Source organism: Halichoeres trimaculatus, unplaced genomic scaffold (genome assembly GCF_033239565.1).
Source record: "Halichoeres trimaculatus isolate MK-OKI-2021-1 unplaced genomic scaffold, fHalTri1.1 fHalTri1_scaffold_14, whole genome shotgun sequence".
Taxonomy (NCBI): domain Eukaryota; kingdom Metazoa; phylum Chordata; class Actinopteri; order Labriformes; family Labridae; genus Halichoeres; species Halichoeres trimaculatus.
Window position 1 is genome coordinate 33,458,693 of NW_027437192.1, and position 18,129 is coordinate 33,476,821.

The 18,129-nt window shown below is 42.3% G+C and overlaps 1 protein-coding gene across 1 annotated transcript; it reads right to left on the reverse strand.

Moving 5' to 3' along the window:
• Window positions 1–11,768, reverse strand: LOC141802526 (protein S100-A13-like). The gene is made up of 3 exons (XM_074686058.1): window positions 11,283–11,768; window positions 5,791–5,922; window positions 1–1,868 (listed from the first exon to the last, which is right to left on the reverse strand). The coding sequence occupies exons 1-3, from the start codon at window positions 11,289–11,291 to the stop codon at window positions 1,698–1,700; spliced, it is 312 nt and encodes a 103-aa protein (XP_074542159.1). The 5' UTR covers window positions 11,292–11,768; the 3' UTR covers window positions 1–1,697.
• Between the last annotated feature and the right edge of the window lie 6,361 nt (window positions 11,769–18,129).

Genomic DNA, 18,129 nt, shown 5'->3' on the forward strand with positions numbered 1-18,129 from the left:
TGGAAAAAGTTACTTCTCAACCAGTAAAAGATGAACAGTTACAAATGCAGTATTGGTGATTACTCTTTTTGAAATCATTTTTCTTAAGGTGTCACACAGGTCAGAACACAGGGATGTATAAAACATAAATACACAGGGGACACAGAGAGTAGAGCATGAGCAGTTTAAAGGGACGTGAGATGTTTGAGATGACTGTGGAATAAAATGAACTGACGTAGAGATAGAATCCAAACCACACGTGAGAGATACTGACACACAGAGGGTGGGGCTGAGATGACTGCGTGTTCACTTAAAGACTGAGACCAGGTGGAACTCTCCAGAATTTAGGCACACACACAAAAACAGGAACTTTGAGTCGGTTTGGCATGGATGCTGAGAAATAATTCTTGATCTGTCTGATGGCACTTTGATTAAACTGAGGATGAAGTTTACACTCAAAGCCTCTTGATCCCTTTTCTAAAGTGGCAAAAGATGTTCTAGCATCTTTATTTTCTGATGCTAGTGTGGATGAAAAACAGGAAGTAACCACAAGCCGTGTAAAGGCATCACGAGTTGCTCATCAGATAGGGAAAAATGGCGCCGATATTCAGCATTTTGAGGCATATCTGCCTTTTTTTTAAATCTGGCAGCCGATGAAAACTTAAATTTCAGACTGTGCATTTTGGCTCTAATCCAACAGCTCCTCTCTGCCTGCAGTCACTACGCTGTCTGTAGCATGGTCCCACCATCTGATGGTGACACGCAGAGACAATTTTTGGAAAACTTGACTAATTGTAGAAAACTTTAGGGAGCTATTTACTTTTTTAAATTTTCATTTAACTTTATTAGACAGCTGCTTAGCCTGGGAGCTGTTTGATAAACATGCTTAAAGGCTGTTAATTAACTTAAGTATTGGGAGTTAGTATTTTCAAAATTTTGATGCCAATATTTTCACTTTTACTGCATATAAATATTGGCCCCTAATATTGGTTATGACTTCCTCACCTAGTGATATTCACTATTGGCCCTCAAAAATGATATCTGTCTATCTCTTAAAAAGGATCAAAAAGAGAAACGGAGAGAATGAGGAGATGAGAGCGTGTAACTGAGGGTAAAAATGGCTCCAGCTCAAACTGGATCATTACAGAGTGTCCAACACCTTAACATGTGTGACTACAGCACATGGATGGAAACCAGTGATGGATTGGTGCTGAAGCAGGTTCCAGAGTTTCATTAGACACACCTCCTCTCTTACAGCCCCTCCTCTCCTACAGCTCCTCCTCTCCTTCAGCTTCTCCTCTCAAATGGTTAAAAATCAAGCATGATGCAGTTTAAAGTGACAGAGGAGGAAATCTTTAGACATGGAGGTAAAAAAAGAAAAAAAAAAGCATACTGTTAAACTGACGACACAGAGTTGAGTTTCATAAATGGCTCCAGTTTTCTTCATACCTGGCCTAAGGGGGATCTGATTCTTTAATCCATGTTGAACCTGATCTGTTCATGTGTGGACTGCTATTCTAAATTTGACTTTCAAATAGTGCAAAGCATGCTGGGTAACAAACAGACAGAAGTTTAAGTGTGAGGTTTGGTCTTAGGGTGTGGGTGCAGCCTCTATCCCTCTGTTTGGTTTCCGACACACAGGAGGAGATGGAGGAACTTTGTGTTACTGTGTTTGGTTAGACTCCAGGCTGCCGACGTGCCGCTCGGAGCGCATCTCTTCACAGGAGAAGGCAGCTGCAGCCGGCCTTCTGAGCAGCTGCCAGGATGCTGTGCTGGTTGGTGGCTACGCTCTGGATCAAGTTCCAGAAATGCTTGAAAGAGATCCCCTCTCCGTCTGCGACGCCCATCTTCCTGAGGATCTCCCCGAGGCCCTGCTCCGTGCCAATACCCTGTGGGGACAGAGTGGGGTCAGGGTTTAACATCAGACACAGAGTGGAGGAGGGTGAACAAGGCTGACCCTGACACAGATGCGAAGTTTGTTCCTCCTCGTTAAAATCAAGTTTTAGTTTGTTTTACTATCTATTCAATTCATTGCAGTTTTTTTCTTCTTTATACCAGAAAAGCAGAAGAAGTAGTTGTTTCCTGTTACCTATCAGGGATCAAAACCTGCAGACAGTCAGATCTGCTGCTGACAGGAACATCTGGTAAATGAAGAGTTAAAGCCCCACACAAAGCGGCAGTGAGAGCAGTGAGTTATTTTAAATGTCTTAATGTTCCTGAAGTGTGGAGGGATGGCAGCAGGAAGGTAAAGCCAGCATCCTCCCGCTCCTTTCCTTCCCTGTCCAAACACCTGCGGCCTGATCCCTCTGTGGAGGCCAAACTGTCCAGGAAGTTCAGAGGAAGAGGTTTTTATGAGCAGATAAGAAGTCACTCTGAGGAGTGTTAGGCTAATGTTAGCTTATCCTGCTAACTAGGGAACAAACACACTCTGAACACACTCATGTAAGTCCAATGAATTAATGTCTCTGTTCTGGCTGATGACCAGGACACTCTCACCTCCAGAGTGTGAGACATGTCAGATATCAACGACACAACGCCATGAACACAGCAAAAAACTGAAATCTTACTGAGTAATACTTGTCTTTTTTTCAGTAAAAAATGTCTTTTTAGACTTAATATGAGCCACATTCACCTGACTGGTCCAGAAAAATGTCTTGTTTCAGGTTATTCTAAGACAAAAATGAGGTCTGACTCGCTTGAAACAAGTAGAAAAATCTACGAATGGAACAAGAAAAAAGTTACTTGTATTGTGACATTATGCTAGTTTCAAGCAAATTTTCTTGCAAATTTTTCTCATTCCATTTTGCAGTATTTTTTTTACTGGTTAGAAGCAATTCAGACCTCATTTTTGTCTCTAAGTAGCTTGAAACAAGACATTTTTCTGAACTGACCAGGTTAATGTGGCCCATATCAAGTAAAACAAGACAATTTTTACCTAAAATAAGACAAAAACACTTGATAAGATTTCTGTTTTTTGCAGTGTAGAAACAAAGTTGAGATCAGTGAAACCAACTCAGAAGTACAAGAAGCTGCAGCTCTTTGTGGGGCTCTCTGTGATGCTTTTTAACATCCCGCGCAGCGTTGGTGTCCTTTCCCAAACTGCAGGGGGCGGTGCATCACAAACGTACGTCCACCAGAGAACTGAACAAGAGTCAAAGAGGTTTACCTTTGTTTACAACATATTTACATATCTGTCCCAGAGATTTTTCCAGCTTCTTTTATTTCTTTTCTCTGCTGAGTGGCCGCAATTTCACGCCATGACTTATTACCACTCCCTTATCACAGTGATCTCAGTGTGAAGAGTCATACAGATATCTGTATTTCTGCATTTGGACCACGAGGAGATCCCGTTCTTCTGCTATTTTGTCAGCGTGTCTTGGCATGTTAGAAATTTTTGAGTGTGTGGGGCACAAAATTTTCTGCGTGAAAAGGATCGCGCGAGGGGGCGTAGATGTGAAACTGACGTCATTTGTCCACAAGGAGCTGCGCAGACCCCCGCGGACATGTCAAGCACAAAACAGCCTTTAGGAGTACACCAAGGTAAGAAATGTGTTCAGATGTGTAATTTGGGGCACATGGGGATTTTGTGGCTCCATCTTTCTACTTGTTTCTGAATTGACTCAGACTCAGCAGGGATCAGCTTTGGGGACTTGAGAATCCTGATGAGTGTCTTTGAATGAACTATACCCTATACACAAGTGATGGGTCCAGAAACCCAGATGCCTCAGCACACTTTGAGAAGGTGGCTGATACAGCTGCTGTTTGGCCTGTCACTGAGGCGCCAAACTGTGTTTGTATGGAGCGCATCTGTCAATGGGGAGCGTGCCTGCAAAAACAATCACAGATCTTCAGAAACACAGTTCTTTCCCTCAAGCCAGAGATGGAGCCAGGATTTCCACAGTCGGTGGGTCAAACCAATTTTGAGAAGGCCTTAAATGTCAAAAGTTAGTAATGAACACTTACTATATGGATATAGATAGATTACTGTTACTGTGTATGTGTTAGTGCAGAGTTGGTTGCTTTTTGATCCTTTGATACTTGATAAGAATTTTGGTGCATTAGACAGTAAAGGCTCTCATAGTTCTCTAACGCATCAATAGGCTGCACCACTTCAACTTCCCATTAATTAAAGGCTGTAAGAGCAGCAACATTAACCACAGTTAAATAAAAAACAAAAAAATCAACAGTCTTTCCCAGAATCATTCTCTAGTGCTACCAGTATAACATGAGGCTGGATGATTCATAACCTTTTTACAAACAGGCTAAAAATGGCCAAATTTGGCTCATTGTATAAAGACAGGGTATCTAACAATAACAAAACAAAAATAAAAAGACATAATTTTATAACATTATTCTTTAAAACTGATTTTTTTGTAATAAATAAATAGGCACATTTTTTCAAAGAAAAGTTTGAGGTGGGCCTGTCAGAAAGGGGGTGGGCCTGGGACCGTTTGGCCCACCCATGACGCCGCCCCTGCTTCAAGCCATTGTGATACAGAGCCTCAGAGCAAAAGTATGGTTTCCTCAGTGTGGGACCATTTTGATCTTATTTTGGTGAATAAGGTGTTTTTATTTCATTGTTCCATCCTGTTGCCCTCCGTTTAAGTTTGATCTGAACCCGGACAACTTGCTCCAAAAAAAGGAATCACCTGAATGCCAAGACATTTAAAAAACTTTTTTTTTTTAAAAAAACATTGTTAAAAGTAAAAATAAAAAAATAACCTCCCTGCCTTAAAAACAAGTACATCATTCACAGGATTTTCACTTTGATTTTCATGTTAGAACATGTTCACATTATTTTTTGACTGTATGTTTTAAAGACATCAACGATATATTAAAATTAGTTACAATACAATTTACCATATAAAACGTCACAACTTCAATAATTTTATTTTGTATTTTGGCTAATTGAATCAGTACACAGGTTGAGTCTCTATACCTGGCAAAAATGTTTAAATTCCAGCAGGTGTCAGTATTGAGCGTCACAGTTACACAGTACCAGCACAGTATCAACACAGTTTGGATAATGTGCTGCAGCGCTTCATGAGGCCTCCTCTACCCAGCACTAGCACACACACACACCATATCTGCAACCCCATGGTGCTGTTTGACCATGGTGCCATCACTGGCTCCTGCACAAACACGATGCAGAGATCAGAGAATGAACGGAGAGCCGGACATTTCTGCCCACAGAGCCAGGCAGAGGTGGTTCTTATGGATTCTGCTCTTCAGGTCTAACCCAGTTTGACATGAATCATCACTAATCCCGCCTCATCCCACCACTTTCGCAACTTAATCCACATAATTATATGTCTGTGACTTGTCCTCACATTTTATTTTCACCAACATGTTGCTGAACACACCAGGGAAGGAAACACGTATAAACTTCAGAGTCAGGACACAAGGCGAGCTGAAGCTGAGTTTAAATCCTCGACTCAGGCGTGACAAAACATGACATTTATGAAGCGCCAAGTCTACAGACATGTCAGGGAATGTACGGATATCACATATCTTATTATCTGTGGTAAACACACGCACACATACACATACACACACACACACACACACTCTTCTCTGACTGTGAGCTGAGTCACAGCTTCATTGATGTGTTTCCCGGGCAGTCGTCAAAGCCTGCGCCTTGTTTCAGTGTGTGCACGTCTTTGTTGTGTGACTGTTCTGTCGAGCATGTTTCTAACTGTCTGTGTGCGCAGTGACTAAAGTGCTGCCACACCCAGTTGCAGAAATCACACACACGCACACGAACACACATACACATACACACACACACAAACACACACACACAGATTTCACCTTGAGCATGTTGGGCATCTGGCTGGACACAAGGCTCTTGAACTCGTCGGGCTTCAGTGTTCCACTGTTGTTGGACGAGGCACCGTGGAACTGATTAACCAGGGTGCTGATGGCCTTCTCCAGTTCTGAGGGCTGTGGAGGGAAACACACACCTTGTTACACACCTTTTCACTTTCAGCCTGCACCTCTGACACACACATTTCTGTCTGTGTTCAGGGTTAAACAGAGAAACATGACACAGCACAGAGGTGATGAATGTGCACTGTTCCTCTCTGAAACAGCAGTCAGAGCGTCTCTGCTGCTTTAAAACAAAGTGAAGGGAAAACAGATCTAAAAACAGAAGGCGGTGCAGGTCATCGTATCAATTCCTGCACGCTGAATCATCTCCTCCTGCTCTGCGGCAAGGTCAACCAGGAGGAAACGGGCCGAATCCACATATTTCTGAGCAAATTCACACGTTCACAGCAGCTTTTGAAACACTTTTGTAAAGTCAGAGTGTTCCCCTCGCCTGTCTTTCCTCCGCTCTCCCTCTCTGTTTCATGAAGACAGACTGATTTGCTGCAGCGCTCTTAAACAAACAGATGAAGCTGTTTGAATAAGGCCCAGTCCAACATTTTCTACCTGTTTGAAAAAGCTCAGCAGGAACACCTTCACATCAGTCTACATGTGGATCTACAGGCAGCCACTTTCTCTGCTTGTGATTTAATTTCTTTAGACACTTCAGACGTTTTTACAACCCGAGGTTTTATGAACTCTGCTCCAGTTATCACGCCTTCTATTTCCCCCTTTTCAAACAGCAACATGCAAACGATGCTGTGCTGCAGTCAATCCCAGGAAATTAAATCATTTTCAACGTGCACCTGTTAAAAAGTGTTTAAAACATTTATAATGTAAGGATGTGATGGACATCCTCTGTAGCAGCCTGGGCGTCCTCACCCACAACGTGACCCTCATGCAGACTGTTTCCTTAAATATGTTTGAAAAAACATGGACATCCCTCCATGTTTGTTGAAGAACCTGTTGCTTCTTTTCAGTGGAGGAAATGATATTTCAAAAATAAAAACAAAAAGATTTCTCTCTTCACACATCACACACAGAAGTTTCATCTGGAGATTGACAGATATGGGTTTTTACCAACGCCCATCATTAGTAGTCAAAGAGGCTGATAACCGACATTTTCAGCCAATATTCATTTGCAGTAAAAGGGAAAATATTTGCATCAGAATTTTGAATAATACAAACTCCAACACTTGACTTTGCTTAAATGCCTTTAAGCATCTTTATCAAACAGCTCCCAGGCTCAGCAGCTGTCTAATAAAGTTAAATGAAAACTTTAAAAAATAAATAACTCCCAAAAGTTTTCTACAGTAAGTCAAGTTTTCAAAAAAAAAAAAAAGTCTCTGTGTGTCACCAATCAGATGGTACAGTGGGCGGGACCATGCTGGAGACACAGTAGTGACTGAGAGGTGTGGCTGTATTGGAGACAAAATTACACAGTTGTAAACTGATTTCTTACCAGCCGTCAGACTACAAAAGGCAGATACTGATATGCCTCGCTGAATATTGGGGCCGATAATCTGAAGCTATGCCTAGTTATATCCACTTAGACCTGCAGGTTGCTGCTCTGCCTCTGTAATTTCATCATGTTGGTTGTTGTTGTTCAATGTAAGACTAAATGATTGGAGACAACGTGATATTTGTGATGGAGTGCGGCAGAGCAGTGGCTCCTGTTTATCATGTAACAGAAATATTTTGTGAATTTGGTCATTTTGATTTCTAACTTGTGGGTCATGGGAAAAAAAAAGTCAAGGAAAAACATTCCCTGCTTTTATTTTGAAGGGAACAGAGTTCTATCTGTTCACACTCCTTAACAGTAGGTGGCGATAAAGCCCTGTAATTCTAATTGCCCGCTATTCTACTTTAGGGAAGAAGTTACACTGATGTTCTTGACACATAGGCTACGACTACCTACGCCCACAGTTATCGGTGCCTGTATTTGGCATTTTGAGGCATATCACCATCCGCGGGCTGCACGGTGGCGCAACGGTTAGTGCTGCAGCCTCACATCAAGAAGGTCACTGGCTCAAATCCCCACCACCAATCAAACACATGCAAACTGTAAAGTTTGCATGTTCTCCATGTATGTTGCATGAGTGAATGGTTGTGTGTCTCTATGTGTCAGCCCTGTGATTGACTGGTGACCAGTCCAGGGTGTCCCCTGCCTCTCGCCCAATGACAGCTGGGATAGGCTCCAGCCACCCACGACCCTGAACAGGATAAGTGGTTTAGAAAATGGATGGATCACCGTCGGCCTTTATATCATTCAAATGGCTAATCAGAATATAATTTAAACCAAAGTTATTTTGGCTCTGATACAGCCACGCCTCTCTGTCTTCAGCACTGTCCCACCCTCAGCACCTTACACATCTTAAAACAAAGACAGGTGATAGATAGAATAACATTTTTGTGATATTAAATTCTGAAAAACTTTATTTAAACTTTAGGGAGCCTTATATTCTCTAAAGTTTTCATTTAAATTTATAAGAAAGATAAGGCACTTAAACAAAGTTAAGTGTTGGAGTTTATATTGTTCAAAACGGTGACGCCAACATTTTCACTTTTACTGTAAATGAATATCAGCTCAAAATATCACTTATTGGCTTTCCTGACTGATAATAATTGGTATTGGTATCAGCCCTGAAAAAACTATATCGATGTATCTCCACTCTAAGCAGTCAAAAAGTGGAGTGTGGAACGCTGGACACTTTTCACCCTCAGGGGTCATCATGTTGGCTTTGTGGTAGAAGAACAGATCAAACGACTGTTGGCGTTTCAGTGACACAGCTCTGGTGTATGCAGTGTGCATACTGAAGGATCTCATGGGACACAGCCCTGAAGTTTGTTTGTAATTAAAATGAAGCTAATGGAGTGTAAAAAGGAACGTTCCCCTCTCTAGCACCGCCCCCTGCTGTTTGCTCTGTTTATCATTAAAATTATTTGTTTTGTGTGTGAGTGTGTGTTGGATATTCTCTCTTCTCTTCGTTCATCCAGCAGAACTGAGAAGTTAAAAACTTCCCTCGGACTGTGTCACAGCTTGTTATCAGAAGGTCATGCTGGGTCCCAGAGCCAGACCAGCAGTGTTTGGTGACTTAAAGGAGAACCAGAATTCTTCCTCTCAGTTGATTAGACCTAAAACATGACAATATATGCCCAGAGTCTTAAAAAAAGGACCTCCCTTTACGCCCAGACAGAGCAGTTTCAAAAATGGCCGCTCCTTGTGGAGCACGCTGCAGTCTGCTGGCAACATTTACTTGTTGCATGTGGGCCAACAGCTTTTGTCAAAACCACACCCTTTGTGAGTGATGCACCACAAGCTGCTGCAAGCCCTCTTCACCTCCACAGAAAGGATCCCAGAGACAGAGAGAGCTCTGACTGTACAGCCCAAACACTGTTCACTACAACAGTTCTACTCCTCCTTACATCCTCCACACAAAGAGATTCAGTTACACTCCTTATCCCACAGCCGTCGTCCACCTTCACTTTACTGCTTCATGGTTTGCTCTGTTCGCTCATAGAGCTGATCTGTCCACTGTTCCTGGAAAGAGGAGTCATGGATTCTCTTTTTTAAAGCCACTGTTTCAGATAAGCCTCCTGTTTCTATCAGCCACACCCAAACCGCTGTTAATCTGAGCGTCCACACACAGCAGATCCTCCACAGTGGGCTGGGGGGGCCTGTTTGGAGACGTGGTAACAACGTTTGAAATGTGTCCTGAACTGTGAGTGAGATCTACAACAGCCTCTCTCAGCTTAGGCTGCAGAGGAGCATTGTTTGTTCTCCAGAAATGTGGGCTGTCAGCTGGTTTTAATCATTTATCGCAGACGTCAGGATGTAACTGAGTCTGCTGGAATTTAGAGGCCGATTCTCTGAGAGGGAAGATTTTTACTTTAAGACGACTCATTTATCGATTGGTTCCATGTTTCTGCTCCTTTGGCTTTCTTTCTTTTCACCAACGTGTTGTATTCATTTGACAAACTGGGAAAACAGCTGTAAAGCTGTGGCTCCCCTCCTCTGAAGGATCAGGTCTATGGTTTTTTTCCACAGATCCTGCTAATGCTTCTGATGGGGGGGCATGTCAGGCCACATGTAAAGGCTTCTCCATAAGTACAGAGATCAACACACACACACATGGTGTGTATGGTTGGACACAGACATATGAGTCTGTCAGTGACCAAAGCAGGAAGTTTGAGCGAGCACACTTCAGGTTTGACTCTGATCGTCTCACACAGCATCAGTGGAAGAGGATGACGACCTTTGTCACCCTCTCACCAGTCTCTGCTCCAGCAGCAGCAGCTTTAGGGGCTGGGAGTTTCTGTTTCCCTCTTTTACTGTTTTTACAGTTTAAAAACTGTAAAAACAGAGGTCTCATCTTATTTTAAGTAAAAATTGTCTTATTTCCTCAATATGAGCCACATTTAACCTATCATTTCAGAAAAATCTCTTGTTTCAAGTTATTTAAAGACAAAAATGAGGTCTAAATTCTGCTGAAAAACTCACTGGAAAATGTGCTTGATACTAGAATAATGTCTTCACACGAGCAAATTTTCTCATGTTCGATTGACATTTTTTTTAAACTTGCGATCCAGACCTCATTTTGTCTTTAAATAACTAGAAACAAGACATTGTTCTGGACTGGTCAGGTGAATGTGGCTCATACTGAGTATAATAGGACATTCTGACTGAAAATTAAACAAAAATACTCGCTAAGATTTCGTTTTTTTGTGTGTGTGTGTTTTTTTTTGCAGTCCGGTCTGCTAGTACCTTCTTTATGGGACTTCTATAACACAGAGGAAGCCATTCTGCATTGCACAATCTCTCTCCACAGGTGGCACAGCCCCACCTGGGCCCTACTTTCAAACTGGGACACGCCCCTGATCCACTCAGTAACACAAGAGCTACACACGTTTTCTTGATTTGACTGAAACCCTGTGACAGAATCCTGATCATGTTAAAACCGGATTAACAGTTAGTCTAAGGTGTAACAGGACTCCTCAGGGAGGGGCAGCTGGCGGTGAAGAGCCTCTCAGTAAAGAACTGTTAAAGTTTTACTAACGGACTCCAGCTGCTCGGTAACTTTTCTCACAGAGTGTGTGTGTGAAGTGTCTGCGCAGTAATCTCAAACCGTCCACTCTCCGTGTCCGGTCGGAGCTGCGCCTCAGACGCAGTTTTTCCGCCTGCGTGAGATGGCGCGTCTTCAGCAGGAAACCGTCCCACGGACGGAGCGTCGCTCCCTCACACAGAAACACAGACAGAAGACTCAAACTCTTTTTCTAAAGTAGCATGAAACAGACTCTAGCGGACTCCTTTCCTTCCTCCTGTCGTTAGAGCTGGCTCCTGAGAGTGAGGTTAAAGCAGACAGCGCCCTCCGCCCTCCGCGCAGCTGCCTTCAGGTGTTCTCCTCTCACTAAAGTTCAGTATGGAAAGCTTTTCTTACCTGAGCCATGTCTGTGCTGACTTTCTGCCTTTTCTTCCTGCGTGTCTCTCTGCTGGCTGTGTGCGCGTGTGTGTGTCCGTGTGTGTGTCAGTGGATCATTGCTTCTGTCACCAGCTGGCAGCCGTCCCGGGTCCTCCCCTCAGCCGGGAGAGGAGGAGGAGGTGGAGGAGGAGGAGGAGGGAGCTGGGGCTCTTGAAGCGATACCAGCTCCAAGCCACAAATGAAGCTTTCCTCTGGTCTAATGTTCACCTTTGGAGTTGATAGTGTTCATGTCGGACAGAGTGTGAAGGGAACAGTTCCCCACGGAGCGGCCGGGCTCACCACCCAGCTCAGCTCAGGACCCACATCTGGAAACTTTTAGGAAAACTTGGACCGCGATGTTTGCGCAATAACTGCCTGCATGTCGAGGCTGGTTTTCTCCTTTTCCTCCACACTCTTTGTTAACCACTTCATCACCAGTCATTAAAGGACAATTCCGATGCTCTTACAGCTGCCCTGGTGTGCTTCAGTGAACTCAGTGACAGCCTCACCAAACTCATTTTATCCTTTTACCCTGACAGAGTTTAAACATAGCACTGGGTACAATAATCCAAATATTATGATCATTTTTGTCCAAAGGATGAGAGAGAAAAAGAAGAGATGGGATTACAAGAAAAAAAGGGAGAAAAACCCCAAAAGCACCAGATCAAGAATATAGTCTGATAAAAGTGTTGTTTTTCCACACAATTAAATGTCAAAATAATGATGAATGATATCAAAAGAACAAAAACTGTGACCTAAAGTTGGAATATTATAAGCATTAAAGCTCCTGTGGGTCATTTTTAATGTTAGTTATTATGATTTATTGTTATAAAAACCTCTTTACAGTGGTAGCATAGGCATGTCTAATGTGATCCATTACCTATGTTTCACTGGGCTACAGACTGACTTTAAATGCTCACATTTTGCTTCTAAAATCTGAGACCGTGTGAGTATATTTTTCTACTTGAGCACGTGAGAGCGGTAGATTTGCAGATTTTTATTATCATTAAATGTTTATTTGTTGCTGACAAACTTGTGCTTCACACTTCAGCCCAGATAATGCACAAATGAGCTACTTTGCCAACCAACATTCACTCCAAAAGAAGAAGAAAGTTCTCAGGACTGGTCTTGGTCTCAAAACCTCTTTTTAGGAAGTCTTGGTCTTGTCACGGCCTCTACAATCTTTGGTCTCAGTCTTGTCTTGGTCTCAGGTCTTCAAAGGGATCTGTACCCTACAGTATCCAGACACGCTGCTGGCTCTACGAATCACAGTATTCGATGATGCAACATCAAGAGACGCACTTTCCAGGTGTAACCGCTGACATGTCTGCTGGTATTCTGTGACACAAACATTGGCGCTCATCCTGTTTGTAAATAATAACTGTGGAGAAGGTGACGGGACGCTGATGGGTGATCCTCATCAAATTGAGCTGCTTGAAGGTGTTTGACTTTCACCTGTAGAAAAGTAGAGTCCTGTCTTTCTCTGTAACTTCCTCTAGTTCACCAACTGAACCCTCTGTTCAGCTTTAATCCACCTGTTCATAAGAAAGTTACATCATGTACCTGCAAAGAGGTACACCATGGGGGGTATGAGCCCCCACTCCAATAAAGCACATTTATTTTTGTTTGTTTGTATTGAAAATTCAGGATGAAAAGTAACAGATATAAGATTCATTTGACCTGGGGCCTATAACACAAAGTGTGATTAACTTACTATGGGTAACTCACATCTGTCCATGGTTGACTAATCCCAACAGCAGCAATCAGGATAATCAATAGCACCATGCAAGTTATCAACATGGTAACTCAAGCCAGGTTTGTCTCATCAAGAGTTGTGAACGTGCACGTATAAAGGGAGGACTCAGAGACAGCTGACCAATCACGATTGTGATCACAACAAACAAAGAGAAGCAGAGTGACAGAGCGCCCTATTTCCCCTCTGAGGAACAACGTCTGATCATGATTAAATATGAAGAGGAAAGAGCCCAAGTTACAGAAATGGAAACACTGTGGCGGCTGCCAGTCGCAGGCAAAATGTGAGGCAGCACATACTAGACTGTGTAAATACTGACCAATAGCTCAATCCGACACTGGTCACACTCATGAATCTAAATAAACAATTTACTGTGCAGATGAATCATGTGTATTACAATTATCATCTCATTCCCCAGAAGTAATCCCTCTGGAGTTAAAAGGGTGTGGGGAAAATAATAATAATATTATTATTATTATAAATATTTATTGAAATAATAATAATTTTTATAAGAATTAAGTATACAAATATTGTTGCTTTCGGTAAATTGGTCTGTTTCATGTCACAACATCCAGCTACAACTGAGCTTAAAGTTGTCCCCATAATGGAATCATGTCAGAATACTGGTGACGTCTGACCCAAATTAACAATTAAAAAATCAGCTGGACTGAAATACACTGCCCCCCCTTTAAAGAAAGAAATCCCTCAGACATGATGTATGAAGTGTAGGAATAACATGATAGAATACTGTGCTGTTTCAGCATTACATCCTTTTTTATTTTGATAAGCACTTTGCAATTGTAAGAAAGGAGCTTTAGAAATTAAGTTTGTTTTCTTTGATTATCCCTTCCTAGTTTGATACTGTTGGGACAGTCATAACAGCGCTCCTGTGGACGGTGTAGTCTACTCTGCAGAGGTAGATAAGCCCCGGCTGCGAGAACCGGTGCCTCTCATACAGCACGTCATCAGGTAGATGTACCAGAACAGGTACGAGAATGGGGTACAAGAACAACCTCTTGCATCTCAATGCTTATTATACACATTGTGCACCTCTGTCTTCTGGGTTTGGAAGCAAAAGACAGTTCATTGTTTTGGAGAAGCCGATTGGCCAGTGGGAGGGACATTTTATGGGATCAGTTTCAACCTCCAACTCACTCTGCTCCGGAACAGGTCAGCTGTTCATAGTAAGTCACCATGGTGATCCATCCTTGATATTAACCAGCTTTGTGCTATAGATAAACCAGAGTTAACCCTGAAGTTACCTCGCTAAGACATTAATCCTGCTTCGTGATAAGTTCACCCCTGTGTGTATAGTCTGTATGAACCTGTCTGTTGTTTTGATGAGAGCAGGAAGAGAAGTCCATGAAGTGTTTTGTGAAGTTAGACATCTGAAAAATGAGTGTGTATATCTAAGTATGTTGTTTGGAGCTAAACCACCAAACAAGAGCAACAAACTCCACAACAACAGAAGATGATGGACTGTAGGAGCCGAGGAAGGCCACTATCCACCTCCTCCCTGGGGACAAAACACCTCTTTCTGCCAGTGTGCTGTGCTGTGTGTGTACGCAGAGTGATGGAACAGCCGGGGATCCTTTCTCTAATGTTGTCAGACACTTGGAGTAACAACATTAGTCTGTCAGGGACAAAAACAGGAACTCAAAGTGGACCCAGATGAAGTGTTTGGCCTCTTTAATCAGAGGAAATCCTTGGAGCTGTCACAGACCTTCCTCATCTCTTTGGACTCTAAATGAGAGCTCAAACCACAGAATGCCACTTTAACTCCACACCATGGCCGTTTGCAGGTTTACAGATCAGTCCAGACTTTTCTAAGTGGGACATTTAGACTGTGGGAAAAGCCCTGCAGTTGTGTTGATGGAAAGAGTTTTTAAATAAAGAGAGCGCGCACGGAGAAGGAAACAGGCACGGCCACATTCTTTCTATCTGGTTTTATGACTTCAGACTGTCGGTGGGTGGGTGTAGAAGTGAGGGGAACGCTCAACCCGAGAATTCAGCTCAGAAAAAACTGCTCAGGAATTAAAGGCAGCTCCTCGGCCTGTGCTGGGAGGAGTGTTAACAGGCTGGGAGAGATCCTTCAGAGAGCAGAGCAGAGCAGGGTGTGTCACAATATATGATTTCAGTGGTTTACATGCCCCCCCCCTCCAGGTCCTGAATGTGAGACTGGAACAGGTTCGATGCCACACCCAATCAGACGCCCAGAGGACTGCTGCAGTATCAGGACACCAACTTTTACTGATTCATCCTCTGTGATACAGAGCTGAAAATTCCAGATGCTTTGTATTACACACACACACACACACACACACACACACACACACACACACACACACACACACACACACACACACACACACACACACACACACACACACACACACACACACACAGCAAACATTCCCATCATGTTACGCACAGAATCCCACAAGTCAACCGCGTGACGGCACAGTGAAGGAAACGTTGGTTTAAAACCTTAGCAGTTAGCCCCAGCGCCCTTCAGAAAGCTAAACGCTAACACTAACATTAAAGTGAATCACTCTGTCATCTCTGTGAAGCTGCTCTGGGCAGGGCTCATGAGACATGGATGAAAAACAGATTGGTTCAAATCTGAGAAGCAGAGACCCAGATATTCAGACTTCAAAAATCACCGGATCCTACATTTCCCATGATGCCCTGCACAGTACCACTTTGGCACAGATGTGTCAGTGTGAGGGCAGAAGAAGCAGCTTCCAGGCTCTATTCAGGAAAGAGTGACTGTACGTGTCAGTATGAGGGAGCTGCTGGTGGACCTCTGCTGGTTGCTCTGGGTTATTGTGTCATCACCATGCACCAGTTATTCAATGTCTACCTCTTGTTTTTCTAATGACAGGTTATCTGCACGGAGCCCTCTCCTGGGTGTGTCAGGTTTGTGAAATGTAAAGTATTTGCTTTTAGCTGGAGGGAGAGCCCGGCTGATCATCATCTGTGAGGTAAGAGACGGGTGGTGGAGCAACTCCACAACCGACAGGTTCAATAAATCCTGAGGATAAGGTGATAAAACTAACTGACTGTGTCTACCCACCCGGGATCCTACATCTCCCATGATGCTTTTCACAGAAACCAAATATGCAAACTGCAGTAACTTCAGGTGTACTTACCTGAACTCCCTCAGGCCTTCGTTTACATGAGCACACATCAACATCTTCTTCAATAACCACAGTCAGCCCACAGCTGATCCAGCCCGTGTCAGGAGACACACATGGGGCTCTCAGACCTCCGACACAGGACTCATCAGTATCAGTGTGACAGTGAGTAAGACCACAAAGGCCTGTTTGTACATTTCCCATGATGCCTTTATGGAGCTCTTATTGTAACAAAAATGATTTGTGTCTGTGTTAATATGTGGACTGACTTACAAATGTGTAAACAGATATGGAAATGTGAAAAATATGTACATATAGACTGATTTTCAGATAATTTCTAGTCTTAAATGCCTGAAATGTCTGTTTTAATCTCAAAGACCTGAAAATAAAGAAAATTGCTGAGGCCTATTGGCTGTCTGTGTACACCTGATTTTTGCTACAGTCCTGTCGTGGTGTGGTCTGCAAATGAGTGTTTCTATAATCAGAGGAACATTTCAGGTTTACAAAAAAGTTACAAATATGTTTTTTTTGCTTCATCGTCTGTTTGCAAAATATATACCTTGAATTTACTAAACTCATTAATTACAAAGCTTAAGCTGTAAGGAATTCTTAAATATTCAAGTCATAAAAACTGGTGCATCACTTTGTCAAATGTGTTATGGACAAAAGTTGTGACTCTTTTTCCTCATAAATATATATACTGAATTTATATTTATTTAACATTTCTCTGACATTTCCTCCATTTTTTTTGTCCCTGTGCTAACTGCAGACCTTGAACTTGCCACCACCTGACATCCATCAGCTCATATTTCTGCTCGTTTTCTTCACAGTTTGGTCTGTATAACATCTATAGTAAGAAGAGCAGAAACTGTTGGTAACACAGTTGATGAACAGTTATCGGCCCCATGTACAGACAATCACACTGATGAAATATTGATGAGGAGCTGAAACATGACACACTTTCTTCAAGGTTCACACCAAAAAGGATGGGACCTCAGCTGATTTGGGTCATGTGACTTTGGAGCAAACCATTGCTGATTTATATATATTTTTTGAATGGGTAACACAGTTGATGCAGATTTCTCGGATACAAACACAAAGTGAATTGTATTACCTAATTAATCATTATTTCAATAGTTTTTAAAACACCATTGTCATGTTTTTACGATTATTTTAACCCCCCACCCCAAAAAAAAAAACAAAAAAAAAAAAAACACATTAAGCTGAAATTAAAAACTCCAACTTTTATCTACACCAGGAGATGAACGTTCCATCCTCTTTGCTGCACCACACTGGCAGGGCTGGAAGGGGCCACAATAAGCCAAAGTAGTGGAAGAGGGTGGGCAATGCATAGGGACAGAGGAACAGTGCTACAATAACAGCTCCATACCTGGAAGCCCATGCCTGTGAGCCTGAGCTCAGGGCAAAGTAACCCTCAAACAGCAGAACTTTAACAAAATTAAATGTCCACAGTACAGGAGGGAAAAAATATTGATACGGCAATACATCGCTTATACCCCTGGTCCAATATGGATATTTCAACTCTTAATATCAACATTGTTGTAAAAATAAAAATTTATATCGTAGCCGAGTTGGACGTAAAAAACAACATCCACAGCAGTAGATGGTGCCGAAGAGCTACTCTGCCGTATGTTACCCATAAACCTTATAATAAATATAATCTCAATTTATATTCAAAATACTTATTAAAAAATATTTTATTCTTGAACTCGATGATGTGGGTTTTGATGCTGTAAACATCAATATTTTTGATATTATTCTTGGGTCAGTTAGTTTAAAATAATTGGAATTTTAATTTTTACAGTGTAGTAGACTGATTAATAATAGTCATTTAATGTAATTAATTTACTCTAATTCATTTTTTTATGAGTATCATTGGTTACACCAAGTGACATTTATCAGTTTCACCAACTGA